This window comes from Gastrolobium bilobum, unplaced genomic scaffold (assembly GCF_033153095.1).
Source record: "Gastrolobium bilobum isolate Gb01-03AN ecotype WA unplaced genomic scaffold, APGP_CSIRO_Gbil_v1 utg10499, whole genome shotgun sequence".
Classification (NCBI taxonomy): Eukaryota; Viridiplantae; Streptophyta; class Magnoliopsida; order Fabales; family Fabaceae; genus Gastrolobium; species Gastrolobium bilobum.
In genome coordinates this window covers 216,348-231,150 of record NW_026897582.1, presented here as the reverse complement: position 1 = coordinate 231,150, position 14,803 = coordinate 216,348, and the positions used below count along the sequence as shown (strand labels likewise).

General features: G+C 32.3%; 2 protein-coding genes across 2 annotated transcripts; both read left to right on the top strand.

The window, feature by feature from the left end:
• Positions 1-823: 823 nt before the first annotated feature.
• Positions 824-2,533, top strand: LOC133308267 (cytochrome P450 71A1-like). Its single transcript, XM_061508876.1, has 2 exons — positions 824-1,768; positions 1,913-2,533. Exons 1-2 carry the CDS (start codon positions 824-826, stop codon positions 2,531-2,533), a joined length of 1,566 nt encoding a protein of 521 aa, XP_061364860.1.
• Positions 2,534-10,807: 8,274 nt separating this feature from the next.
• Positions 10,808-12,506, top strand: LOC133308294 (cytochrome P450 71A1-like). The gene is made up of 2 exons (XM_061508904.1): positions 10,808-11,749; positions 11,892-12,506. The coding sequence occupies exons 1-2, from the start codon at positions 10,808-10,810 to the stop codon at positions 12,504-12,506; spliced, it is 1,557 nt and encodes a 518-aa protein (XP_061364888.1).
• Positions 12,507-14,803: the final 2,297 nt, after the last annotated feature.

Genomic DNA, 14,803 nt, shown 5'->3' with positions numbered 1-14,803 from the left:
AAGACATTCAGATGCAGCCACGACCAATCGCTGTAGCCTGTTGGTAGTTGGGTCACACTCTATTATGGGGTGTTTGATAGGAGATGAAAATAATTTTTTTCAGGGTGAAAAAAATTATCTGTCCATGTTTAATAGGAGGTGAAGTAAAAATATGGTTGCAATTTTTTTTTTTATCATTTGTTTTTCTATGTAAAATGAATGAGGAAGGTTATCATTGAAGGGTGAAATTATTTTTTTCATGTGAAAGAAAATTTAACACATAACATCAATAAAATTAACTCAATATTCCTAAAAAAAATTTAACCTACTAAATATTTTTAGTAAATTTTTTTCCTATTATTTCAATAGTTATTATTTTTCAATAAAAAATATTTCTACTCTACCTAACGCTGCGGTTAAAACCTTTTCCCTACTCGATATACAATCAAATTAAGTAAACGTCTAGTATTTTTTTTTTTTTTTTACATAAAAGTATATACCTCCACGAGTGTTGTCCCCACTTAAACTAGCTACACTCTTTCTTTTCCTCACAAATAATTATGCATGGATAACAGATAATTAAAGAGTAAAACAATAACGGCGACAGCTACATTTTACGTATATATGCTCTGTGGACTCTGTCACTGACGGATGTGGATGGAAATAACAATGGTTTTCGTTTTATCCTTTAACGTAACACAACAAATTTTCCTACACTCACAACATTTTGTGGGGCCCACACTTTTTAAAACAAAAAAATAAATAAAAAATTAAGGCACGCAAAACGAATCTCTATTACAATCACTTTTCCTACAACATAACTCTTATAAAACCCAAAAAAACAATGGCTTTTATCAAACAATGGCCGTATGAGCAAAGGATGGGAGTGTTCTTTTCTACCTTTCACATATCTCTTTTCTTGTTTATCAGCTTCCTGTTTGTGTTTAAATTAATAAGAAGAACCAAATCCAAAACCAATCTAAATGTGACTCCATCTCCACCAAAACTTCCGGTCATCGGAAATCTTCATCAATTAGGCACACTGCCACACCGCTCTCTGCGTGATCTCTCACTCAAATATGGTGATATGATGATGCTTCAGTTAGGGCAGATGAAGACTCCAACTTTGGTGATTTCATCTGCGGAGGTGGTCATGGAAATTATGAAAAATCATGACCTAGCTTTTTCGAACCGACCCCAAAACACAGCTGCAAAAATCTTGTTGTATGGATCTACAGACATTACTTTTGAACTCTATGGAGAAAAGTGGAGGCAAAAAAGGAAAATATGTGTCCTTGAAATTCTGAGCATGAAAAGAGTGCAATCATTTGGTCTCATCAGAGAAGAAGAAATTGCAGAATTGGTGTATAAGCTACGTGAAGCAAGCTCGAGTGATGCATGCTATGTGAATCTAAGCGAGATGCTAATTTCAACATCAAACAACATCGCTTGTAAATGCGCTTTTGGACAGAAGTATGCAGGGGATGGTTATAGCAGAGTCAAAGAGTTAGCAAGGAATGTTATGGTTCACCTTGCAGCTTTCACTGTCAGAGATTACTTCCCTTTGTTGGGTTGGGTTGATGTTCTAAGTGGAAAAATTCAGGAATTCAAGGCCACTTTTGGAGAATTGGATGCTTTATTTGATGAGGTAATTGCTGAGCATTTGACATTGAAGACAGAAGGTGACCACTCCAAAAAGAAAGACTTCGTGGATATACTCCTCAAACTTCAACAGGATAACATGCTTAACTTTGAGCTCACCAAAAATGACATCAAAGCACTTTTATTGGTCTCTTTTTAAGTATTTTTTTAGTTGCTGCTAAATTATTAAATACTTATGAGTTTTTTATTTCACAATTTTATTTTATTCCTTAATCAATAGATCAATCGTTAACGAATTTCATAAAAAAAATTCTTTTTTGTGTAATTTCAGGACATGTTTGTGGGAGGAAATGACACAACTTCAGCAACATTAGAATGGGCTTTTTCAGAGCTTATGAGAAATCCAATCGTAATGAAGAAAGCACAGGAAGAAGTGAGAAGAGTTGTAGGTCATAAATCAAAAGTAGAAGAAAATGACATCAATCAAATGCACTACCTAAAGTGTGTGGTCAAAGAGACCCTAAGGTTACATCCACCTGCTACTCTTTTGGCTCCTCGAGAAACAATATTTGGTGTGAAACTGAAAGGATATGATATTCCTGCAAAAACAATGGTATATATCAATGCATGGGCAATTCAAAGGGACCCTAAATTTTGGGAAAGCCCTGAAGAGTTTCTGCCTGAGAGATTTGAAAATAGCCAAGTTGATTTTAAAGGTCAAGACTTTCAATTTATTCCATTCGGTTTTGGGAGAAGGGGATGCCCTGGAGTGAATTTTGGACTTTCTTCTGTTGAGTATATGCTTGCCAACCTTCTTTATTGGTTCGATTGGAAGTTGCCTGAGATGGACACACCTACACACGATATAGATATGAACGAGATCTTTGGTCTCGTTGTCTCAAAGAAAGTACCACTACATCTTAAACCAATAACTCTTTTCATTTTAATATAAGTTCTAAATGTTTTGTGCTTAAAGTAATTATTAATGTTGTAATTTATCTTTGAATTGTGTGATGTGTTGAGCTAGATTATTCTAGCAAGTGAAGGGCTGTTAGCCATGTACTTAAATTTATGAATAATGAATTTTAGGTGTGTATGAACATGTATCATGTGTGTGGTTATAATTTTATTAGAAACACTAGTTTTGTATTAATAATAAAGTATAATTAATGTATATATGGTAATCATTCCCCAAAAAAAAGTAAAAAAATAAATAAAAAATTACGCATCTCGGGGTTTAATTTTTGGGTGTTTACCAAGCACTCAGGTTGGATGAAACCTTACCAATTACGTGTTAATTTCATGAATACTTGAGAACTGAATAGTAAAACTCTAAATTTAAATGCCATTTATACATGACTAAAATAATTAATATAAATTTTAAATTATTTGAATATTAGTATTGAGATTAATTAATTAAAAAAATAAAAAATCCATAAATCCTTCAAAACAAATTTAATTCATATAAAATGTTAATTCAAACATCCATAAATTTTTATTTTTTTTGTTTCCAAAAAAAAAAAAAACAATTCATATAAAATTATATAAAAGTAATTACAATGTTCAATATTTAAATGCGGGTACCGCTGTTTACCCAAAAAATAAAAATAAAAAAATATGCCGGTACCGCTAAGAAATGAAGATATCCACAAAATTAAATTTTTTCTTGTGCATCTCCTAGCAATCAAATTGATGTCAACTGTTTACCCAAAAAATCCCATGGTAGGTGAATTGGCAACGGAGTTTTCAAAGGTTTGCTTGGGTCGGGAGTTCAAACTCTATCTTAAATAAATTCTTGAAAAATCTTTGAGAGTCCGAGAACATGTCTCTCTCCTCGAAGGGGAATTAGTTTCATCCTTCCTCAAGTAGCGAAACTCAATTGTGTCGTACTCTGAGGACAAGGTGACTGTCGGCAGTTCAGGTCAGGCATTAGACTGGTCATGCATTGACTTGGTCAAACTCGCTCAAAACCCGGACAAAACCGGTGATCTGGTCGGGTCATGTATTTGAACAAAAAAAAAAATCAAAAAACCAAAATTGTTTCATCTTGTCAAAAAAAATATAGAACTCATTTTAAAAACTTTTTGTAATTTTATTTGCTAGTATACTCTTCTACAATGATCCCAAATTTCAGTTTCCAATATTGAAGTAATTTGCAGAATAATAAATTAAGAGAATGTGACATATATCATTTTAATGTAGTTGAATTTGAAAAATATGAGTTCAATATCATTTAGAGGTATGTTTATGGGAATTCTGAGTTGCAATTTAAATTGACATAGTAATAGCGTGTATTTTTATTTATTTATGCTTCATGTTTTTGAGCTTATTTAATTAACCTTGTTTAATTTGTTTTAGATATGAAGAATATAATTGAATTTATATGTTCATATATATATATATATTTATATATCTATATATCTATATATATATATCTGAATCAACCAGTTCGACCAATAACTCAATGACCTACCTCGATCGGGTCGATGCTCGGGTCAGATTTAATAGCACTGGTCCAAATAGTTAAATTAACATAAAAAAAAATTACTCAAATCAAAACTTACCTATCAACTTATGTAAAATATGTAAGTAACCATTAGTTTAAATAAACACTCCAATTTACAAGGAATTTATAGCAAGAGTGTAGTTGGGAGCTACTAACGTGTACGTACTTATCAATTTGGAGTCAAATATTTGTTTCAATATTTTAATCTATCTAAATTGGACAAAAAGGCAAATGATGAAATTTGATGTGGGGTATTAATTTTGTTATTTTATTTAGGGGTATTAATTTTGTTATTTTATTTAGGGGTTTTAATTTCAAAATGATACAAAATAAATTAAGATTATTTTATATAATTTTAATATATGGATGTGATACCAATTAGAGTATTTAGAATAATCGATATATTTCCTTATTATTTTAAGAATTTTTAATTTGATAAAATATCTAATAAATAAATTTATATTTTGTTAAGATTTTGCATCTAATTAAAATTTATTTAGAATTTATATTATCTGTAAATTATATCACTACAAAAGTTATTGAATTTAGTGGCAGTTAAAATGTATTTTTTTTTTTTGGTAAACCAGTTAAAACGTATTTTTAACTCTTAATCACTGTGCAAATGCAAATAGTTTAGAGGGATTTTTCCACCCCAATTTTCTCCTTGCTATAGTATTGAGTACTTATTCATCGTCGTATCATTAGCATTCCTTTTAATTATGTATCTGCCTCTTGGTCCACAGATCCTGGTATAACACATATCACCTAGTCAGCATCTTTCTTTAACACAGAGTGTTTTTATTGTCATGATAAAATATATAGTAATAATTAATGCTCAGATAATTAAGAATCTTACTATAACTAAGGATCTGGCAGCACCTTTAAAATCTAATAATGTTGTTTATCCAAAAAAAAAATCTAATAATGTTATGAATGAAATAGTGGAACCTTAAGAGTATTCGTGACGATGATAGAGTGATCAATCTTATCTTGAAATGTATTTATCTGTATCAATTAAGATGCATCAACATAAATTGACATTTTTTTTTTGGATAAATTTTTTTCACATGTTTTTTTTTGGATAACAATTTTTTTTTTCATAATATATTCGTTCACATTAGAGATATTTTCTGTAAGAGATAAGAGTCAGAAAATAGAGAAAAATATGTGTTATTTTGATGTAAAGTTGTGTCATTTTAAGTGAGAAAAAAGATAGATCATGAGAGAGAGTAGACAAAAAAAAAAATTACGGATCTCACTTTTTTGTTAGAATGAAATAATATAAGTTATGTCATTTAAAAGGACAAACACTTTTTTCCTAAAAAATATTATTTCTTCAATTGTACAAGTTGTACGTTTTTTTTTGGACATTACAGGGAATCGAACCGCACATCTAATACACTCTAAACACACCCAACACCACTAACCTATCCCTAGTGGTGCTACAAGTTGTACGCTTGGGCATGCATGACTGTATTATTTCTTTTAAGTCATTCACTGTCCATAACTTCCCTTACATCATTGTTTTCAATATTGGCATTAAATGTTAGGATTGATATTTCTCATGTTATAGGAGATAATTTTATCTCTTATATACATATAAATGTGTATATATATAGGCTCATTGTTACGACTTCGGCAAGTGCAATAGTAATAAAAATAATAAAAGTATACTTGAGTACGAGATCATTTCCACGAAAATTAGATTTCAATCATTAGTTCATTATTTGTGCTTTATTTGGACAGACCAATACAAGAAACGTTGAATTAAAGACTAAGATTGATCAAAAGCATACGAATTAAGAATTGAAAAGCAAGCATGATTCTTTCTTTCTAAATTTCTCTTTATATTATGAATTAAGCACTTAAGAAATCGCTCTTAATATATTGTCAATCAATTTTTTCTAAATTAATTATGGCTCAATCCATTGTAACCCTAATTCTATGTTATCTTGAAAGAACCCTAGTTCCCTGGTTATTCCTCAAGAAAACACGCAGTAAGATCAAAAATCTAAAGATTGCACAATTATCCTATGTATATCCCTAGATCACAAGGATGATGATGAATTTATCAATTTCGGATTCATACACCAACATTCCTATTGTAATGCAATTTTCCTAGATCATTCTATAAGAAGCAAACTCATAGAAAGCATTGAAAACAAATAAATTCATTCAAATATAAAAAGAGAATTTTAGCGACAATTTAATTCATAAACATAAAAACTCAATTGGATTCCATCTATCCGTAATTACATAGAAATCTAACCTAGCATAGCGAATTCAAAAACACATGAAAACAATAAAGAATCCCCAAACTCCATTGGTATCATGGCTTTGTGAATCTTTAGAGTTCCTAGTGCATTCGTGAATTTAACTCGCTCACAATGCCCCAAAACAAGAAAGATGCGCTCTCTATCGCAAATCCCTTTATGAAAAAAAAGGATTTATTTTGCAACCAAAGTAGGATTCTCCCTTCCAAATTGTCAAAAGCTCCTTTATCAATGCGCAAAACCCCCTTTTTATAGGCAATTGGTTCGTGCCCTAAGTGATTCAGAAATTTAGGCCTGAATTTGAATCGCAGAGAGCGCTTAGTGCTAAATTACCTAGGTTTTTTTGCCTGAGCGCGCTTTAGCGCGCTCGTCGAAGGGACATTTCTGAATGCTAGAGCACTTTAAGATGCTAAAGCGCGCTCCACCAACTTTTAACTTGCTTGTGAATTGTTTCAACTTGACTTCTTTTGATCTTCTTTCATCTTTCTAAGTCCCTTCATATTTGCACAATTTCATATCAATTCACCTTCAAAATAAGCAAGATCACATTATGTTAGCTCAAAATCCAGCTTTCATGCTTTTTTACTACAAAACTTAAGTTTTCATACAATTGACTATGTATTTCTTGTATTATTTAGGGTTTATCTCCCTTTTTTTTTTCTCTTCTTCTCATATGACTTCATATGGGTTCTACACACTTTTATATGTATGTAAGAGATAAAATTATTTCCTATAATATGAAAAATATTAGTTGCTTAAATGTTTTAGTTTCATGCTGATATAATGAATTTTGGAGGATGTGTAATGCAGGTATGGAGGAATGGGGATAAGGATTAGGAATGAGGTTCTCATCACAGAACCAGGTTACGAGGTAATTTCTTTCTTTAAAAATATTGTAATTGAAATTAGTTCATCAATTCGTGACAGCCAGAGAAGATGTGTTGAACTGTTGATTGCGCCTCTTTTGAGCGTTAGGATAATGACGGAAAGATGTGGGGGCCATTTTCAATAAGAGTCATTTTTTTAACGAGAACTCCAAAAATGGAGCAAGTGATAAAAAGATTTACCATCAATACCACTTTTGTCTTAGGATGTCTAAGTTCATATTAGTGCATAAGTCACATTCTCAACCTTTTTAATTAGTTTGGGTAAACTTTACATGTTTGCATGTTAAAGAGAGGATCTGTCTGGTTTTTTTCTTTTAATTGGCAACTATAATGAGAATGTCTATTGTGATGTTTTGCCCATACATGTTATTTTATTAGGACCCTGTTATTTGTTTGATCACATCTTCTTTAATCATAGGAGAGAAAATATTTATTTTTTCATTCCTTATTAGAAATCAGGTTAATCAACCTATGCAGATAATGCATCCACAACAAAGTGCTACTATAGAGGGTTTTCATTTTTCGTCCCGTAGGTGGCGTGTAAAATAAAATTTATAGGCGGATATATATGTTGTTAGTGATTGTCCTAACCACTGTTATTAAAATCTGATTGCCCAAAAAATGCCCCATCAACCAACTGGGCCGGTCCAAGAAATGTATTAGTTATGCAATCGAACCGGTTTCTACCCGATGAATGGATGGTGAACCGCGGTCTAAATAGTAGTATCTATTTCCGATTTTCTTCCTCAAACCGATTTTTGAAAATTTGTAGCAGCTTATGGGAGTTGAACCCTTGTCATGTGGATGAATAGAATAGCATTTACCCCGAGGCTAAACTATATTGTTGATTAAGATGTACCATTTAATATATTTATTATATAATTTAATTTAACCGATTGAAACCAATGATTCATTGACCGAGTACCTTGACCACATCGATGACCGAGTCGAGTATGATAACATTGATCTAACGGTTAAATTGAATTTCCCTATCCTCCTTATAAAGCCCTCCCATGAGTTAGATAGCCCAGTTATGCTTAATGAGATTGTACATATATAATTTAACCCCTTGTTATGCATCTTGATCTTGATCTTCTGGCCATTTGTTTTATACCTTCAAATCTGTTGAGTATTTTGCTATCTATATTCCTGATTAGCATGCCGAGAATTAAGCATAAGCTTAAGTTGGGTAGTGAAAATTATAAACTTAATGCTAATATGCATGGGCTTGGAGTATTAATATGACTGATTATGTCGTGATGAGCAGTCATCTTAACCTTGACCCCATTGGCTATGGTGTGCAAGTGTGTTTCGTGCATGATGTCCCTCGCTTCAAATCATAGGTAAGCAGCAAGAAGCACCCCTTTCCGTAACTATTGCGTCAACAAGAAGTCTCGCCATTTATTTTCAAAACAAATTTCAATATATTTTATATTTAAACAATTGCATGCTAAAGCTCTGGGGGCTTTTTTTATTTTCGCTAAATCTAGGTGTAATGCATATTTGTTTGGTTTGTTTGACGATACAAATATTAGTCCAATTTTCAATATTCATGGAGGATCTAATACCTTTCGTAGGCTCATCTCACTGTTATCTCCGATTGTTTCTGCAAGTCCGAGATTTTCTCGGATTCCTAAAGTTCATACTATTTCTCAACAATGAGATGATCAAGGCTATCTTGGATGATGATTACTATGCCAGTTTTTTCACTCCTCATTTTAACTACTAATTCCTGAAGTGAAAGGATAGTCCTAGCTGTTTTATATGCTACATGGATTAGAGATAAGGATTTTCGTGAGTTTGATTCTGCTTGTTTGGATCATTATTTATCTTTTTCAGCCAAAGGAGGGATGATGCGAATTGGACTATTTCTTCTGTTATTTAATATAGGGTTTTTAATCAGAAAAATATTTCTGCAGTTATTTCAGATAAGTTATCTGCGTTTACTTTCAAAATGACGTCGTTTTGGGATTGAAATATTAAAAAATTATAATTATAAAGACTATAATAATCCTGAAATAAATTAAAATTACATAAATACCATAATTTCCGCCCCAAAACGACGTCATATTGGACTTACTGCAGATAACTTATCCGCAGTAACTGCAGAAAAAGCGAACCCATTTTTAATTTGAAAATAATGTAAAATATATTAATACAAGGAATTTTAGTTATTTTATTTTTAATATATATGAGTTTTATGACAATTATGTTATTTTGGATATTGATGTCTTTTCTTCTTTTAAGACTTTTATCTTTGATAAGATATTCAGTTTAAGAAAATTTAATATTATGTATCTAATTAGGATTTATGATTTTGTTATATATTATGAATATACCTTCAAAGAGTTTATATATTAATATAAATTTTGCATAATTAATAATTAATTTCTTTTATTTAGAAACTAACTCAAATTTAAGTCGAAAAAAAATTCTGTCTTATGGTGATATAAGTTAAATATAGTCTTGGATACATCGATACTTCAAAAAATTTGACGTGTCATATCTGACACTCCAACAAGCGTTGTAGAGACTAGAGACTCAAAAAAGGGTTGAAAGGTTGCGTTGCGTTGCGTTTTTATTTTCAACTATTAAATTTATTGGATTACGATTATCATTTTATTGATTTTAATATAACATTTAGGATATCTTATGTTTTTTTGCAAAATTAATGGGTATTATAAGTTTAGCTTTATTTTTTTTGTTAAATTGTTGAATATTAAATATAATATACACTACATAAATTAAAAATATTATTTAATATCAAAATATGTTCTAACGTATTGAAATCTAATATTTTTTAAAATTAATGTGTCGAAGTGTCGTATCATAACGTATCACGTGTCTTGTATTAATATCGATGCAATATAGAATATACACCTTTTTCAAGGTATCATTTACAGAAGTACTATATCAAAAAATAGTTTTAAATATGGATTTTATAAGGGTTATGTTATAGAAAAATAGATTGTGTCATGTTATAGAGATTCGTTTTCCGTGCTTTAATTTTTTTTTCTTCAAAAAATGCAGACCCCACAAAATATTATGTGTGTAAAAAAAAAAATTGTGTAATGTTGCATGATAAATGCAAACCCCTTCAAATATACACGGTAAATAAACTATGGATAATTAAAATCAATCATATTTCAAAGTCAATTATCGTGCTAACAAAGTCAATAAGCATGGATAAGATCTCGTATATATGCTATAGGCGTATCTATTTAATATGGTAGTAGCATATATACGATTTAAATAATCAAAATGAAAGAGAAGTCATTTCGGCGACCAACTTATTTGACAAAAGGCAACATTTTTTGTTATATTATTCAGAAGAGATAGCCCCTTACTTTTTTAAATTATTTTTTAGGATTACACGTACAAACTTTCTCCCTCCGTGAGGGGAGAGACACACAACTTGTAACTGAAGTCCGAAGTTAAGACTTGTACGAATTAAACAGGAGTTTAATACTAAAAAAAAAAAGAAAAAAAAGAAGAAGGATAAAAGTGGATATGTATGTTCTTTGAACTCAGTCACATGCAGATGTGGTTGCAAAAAAGAAATGGCTCTCAAACAATGGCCGAATGAGCAAATGAAAGGAGTGTTCTTTTCTACCCTTTATCTATCTCTTTTCTTCTTTATCAGCGTCCTCTTTGTGTTTAAGCTAACAAAAAGAATCAAATCCAAAACCAATCTAAAAGTGCCTCCATCTCCATCAAAACTACCACTCATAGGAAATCTTCATCAATTGGGCACACTGCCACACCGCTCTCTGCGTGACCTCTCACTCAAATATGGTGATATGATGATGCTTCAGTTAGGGCAGATGAAGTCTCCAACTCTGGTGGTTTCATCTGCAGATGTGGCCATGGAAATGATGAAAACTCATGACCTAGCTTTTTCCAACCGACCCCAAAACACAGCTGCAAAAATCTTATTGTATGGATGTACGGACGTTGGTTTTGCCCACTACGGAGAAAACTGGAGACAAAAAAGAAAAATATGTGTCCTTGAACTTCTGAGCATAAAAAGAGTGCAATCATTTCGTCTCATCAGAGAAGAAGAAGTTGCAGAATTGGTGAATAAGCTACGTGAAGCGAGCTCGAGTGATGCATGCTATGTGAATCTAAGCGACATGCTTATTTCAACATCAAACAACATCGTTTGTAAATGTGCTCTTGGAAGGAAGTATACAGGAGATGGTTACAACAGGGTCAAAGAGTTAGCAAGGAATGCTATGATTCACCTTTCAGCTTTCACTGTGAGAGATTACTTTCCTTTGTTGGGTTGGGTTGATGTTCTCAGTGGCAAAATTCAGGAATTCAAGGCCACTTTTGGAGAATTTGATGCTTTATTTGATGAGGTAATTGCTGAGCATTTGACATTGAAGACGGAAGGTGACAGCTCCAAAAAGAAAGACTTCGTGGATATCCTCCTCAAACTTCAACAGGATAACATGCTTAACTTTGAGCTCACCAAAAATGACCTCAAAGCACTTCTAATGGTCTCTTTTTAAGTATTTTTTTAGTTGCTGCTAAAATATTAAATACTTTTGAGTTTTTTATTTCACAATTTTATTTTATTCCTTAATCAATAGATCAATCGTTAACGAATTTCATAAAAATATTTCTATTTGTATTTTTTAGGACATGTTTGTGGGAGGATCTGACACAACTGCAACAACATTAGAATGGGCTTTTTCGGAGCTTTTGAGAAATCCAATGGTAATGAAAAAAGCACAGGAAGAAGTGAGAAAAGTTGTAGGGCATAAATCAAAAGTCGAAGAAAATGACGTCAATCAAATGCACTATCTGAAGTGTGTGGTCAAAGAGACCCTAAGGCTACATCCACCTGCTACTCTTTTGGCTCCTCGAGAAACAATATTTGGTGTGAAACTGAACGGATATGATATTCCTGCAAAAACAATGGTATATATCAATGCATGGGCAATTCAAAGGGACCCTAAATTTTGGGAAAGCCCTGAAGAGTTTCTGCCAGAGAGATTTGAAAATAGCCAAGTTGATTTTAAAGGTCAAGACTTTCAATTTATTCCGTTCGGTTTTGGGAGAAGGGGATGTCCTGGAGTGAATTTTGGACTTTCTTCTGTTGAGTATATGTTTGCCAACCTTCTTTATTGGTTCGATTGGAAGTTGCCTGAGATGGATACACCTATACACGATATAGATATGAACGAGATATTTGGACTCGTTGTCTCTAAAAAAGTACCACTGCATCTTAAACCAATAACTTTTTTATTTTAATATAAGTTCTAAGTGTTTGTTGCTTAAAGTGATTAATGTTGTAATTTATCTTCTCTTTGTGTGATGTGCTGGACTATAATATACTAGCAAGTGAAGTGTTGTTGGCCATGTACTCGTTATCTTCCTGCCCATTGTCACTTTAGATTTGCTACTTTATTGACGAGGATACTCAATAAAAAAAAATTAAAGCTTGTGGTTGGTTATGATGAACAAAAATAGAGTGGAGACCACATACTGATATATTAACTTTCATACACATCCAGAAAACATTATATTGTTAGAAATCAAATTTAACTTTACAACTTGATCCACCGCCAAGCTAGAATCATGCGGAAGGTTGTATTAGCTAATGATTAAAAGAGACCAAGTCAGCAATTGAAATTTGAAGATTTGAAGCTATGAAGAAAGTAGAAGTTTGTAGAAGCCAAAGGCTGCAACAGGAGTTGGTTAAAGAATGTTGAAGAACTTTGAAAAGTCATAGGCGGTTGGAACTTGTGGCTGTGATAGGAAGTTATACTATTAGTTAGAATATTATATTATATATTGTTAGAAGACAAGTCAGTTAGTGAAGCCTATATATATGTGTGTTACGGGTAGGAGTAGCATAGGATGAAAAATAGAAAGAGAGTGAAAGAAAGAAAAGAAAAAGTGTCGTAGCACTAAGGTCCTAGAAAGAAGAAATTAGAAAGAGTGGTATTAGAAAAAGAGAGAAGAAAGACAGAAACAAAAGTGCCGCAGCATTTGAGATGAAAAATAGAGAGAGTTCTTGAGATGAGTGTGTAAGAAAAATAGTATTGAAATACTCTTAGAGAGGAGAAGAGAGAGTTTGAGAAAGAGTTATCTTTGTGAGAAAAATTAGTCATAGTGTTGTAACACTTGTTTTGTTTTTTATTAAAAGTTTGATATTAGAGGAATTAAATTTCCAATAAGTGGTATCAGAGCCCTCGATCTGAGAGATGTGGAGAAGAGAAGTGTCGAAGCATTGTAAAAGGAAAAGAAGAGTTTCAAAGTCAAGTTTTGGGAGCCGTGGTATCTATTCAACGAAAAATGGAGATTCCAAAGTTTTATGGAAATGAAGGAGATGATGAAGCCTCAAGATGGTTAATTTGCCTGAAAGAATATTTTTAGGCATAGAAAATTGGTGAAGATGCAAAGTTGATGGAAGCTGTGAGAAGACTAAGAGGAAGCGCGTTTAGTTGGTATCAAGAATGGTGTCAAGGATGGATATGGTCAAATCTTGATGCAAGCTGGAAGGACTTTGAGAAGGCGTTTAAAGTAAAATATCTACCAGAAGTTTCTTTTATTGATAAAGACACAGAATCAAGCAATCCAAAATCAGAACTCGATATCCAAAATGAATTGGAGACAGAAAAATCAGAGATTACAAAAGAAGAAGAAGAACATCAAGAAGAAGTTGAAGATGAAGCTGATAATATTGATGATATAGAAGAGTATGCAAAAGCTGATGAGAGGATAAATAAATCCGATTTGATGAAAGAACATGAAGAAAGAAGAGGAGGAGAAGGTGACAGTAAGCGTAGTGGTGATCCTGACGACGTCGATTTTGAAGATAAGGAACGCGAGAAAGAAGAGGATTTGGGAACAGAGTACCTTGTTTGCTATTTAGACACTGCTGAGGAAGAGGAAGCATCTAGTGATTTTGAACAGAAAGTGAAGCCAAAGAGCAAGCCAAGGAGCAGTACAAACAAGTCAGAGGGAGTAGCAACAAAGAAGGCAAATAAAGGAGAAATAATTCTAGTAAAAGAAAAACAAACTCTCATTGATGTGTCAGAAAAGCAAAAGAAAGAAGATATTATGGAGAATGAGCAAAGTAAAAAACCTAGGATTACTTGGTCGAATTTAGCAAAAGTCATGTATGCACCGGAGACGCCACAAACACCGCAAACATCGATAAAGATTGTTTATCTTCCACAAATTCCGAAGCCACCAGACAAATATGTTTCACAAAATATTTTTTATTATGCAAAGTCAAATTTGAGAGGAGTGTTAGAAATCAAATTTAACTTTACAACTTGATCCACCGCCAAGCTAGAATCATGCGGAAGGTTGTATTAGCTAATGATTAAAAGAGACCAAGTCAGCAGTTGAAATTTGAAAATTTGAAGCTATGAAGAAAGTAGAAGCTTGTAGAAGCCAAAGGCTGCAACATGAGTTGGTTAAAGAATGTTGAAGAATGTTGAAGAACTTTGAAAAGTCATAGGCGGTTGGAACTTGTGGCTGTGATAGGAAGTTATACTATTAGTTAGAATATTATATTATATATTGTTAGAAGACAA

Coding starts and splice junctions, on each gene's coding strand:
- LOC133308267 (XM_061508876.1), top strand. CDS start 824: ATGGCTTTTATCAAACAATGGCCGTATGAGCAAAGGATGGGAGTGTTC. Junction 1,769..1,912: donor ACATCAAAGCACTTTTATTG/GTCTCTTTTTAA, acceptor GTGTAATTTCAG/GACATGTTTGTGGGAGGAAA.
- LOC133308294 (XM_061508904.1), top strand. CDS start 10,808: ATGGCTCTCAAACAATGGCCGAATGAGCAAATGAAAGGAGTGTTCTTT. Junction 11,750..11,891: donor ACCTCAAAGCACTTCTAATG/GTCTCTTTTTAA, acceptor TGTATTTTTTAG/GACATGTTTGTGGGAGGATC.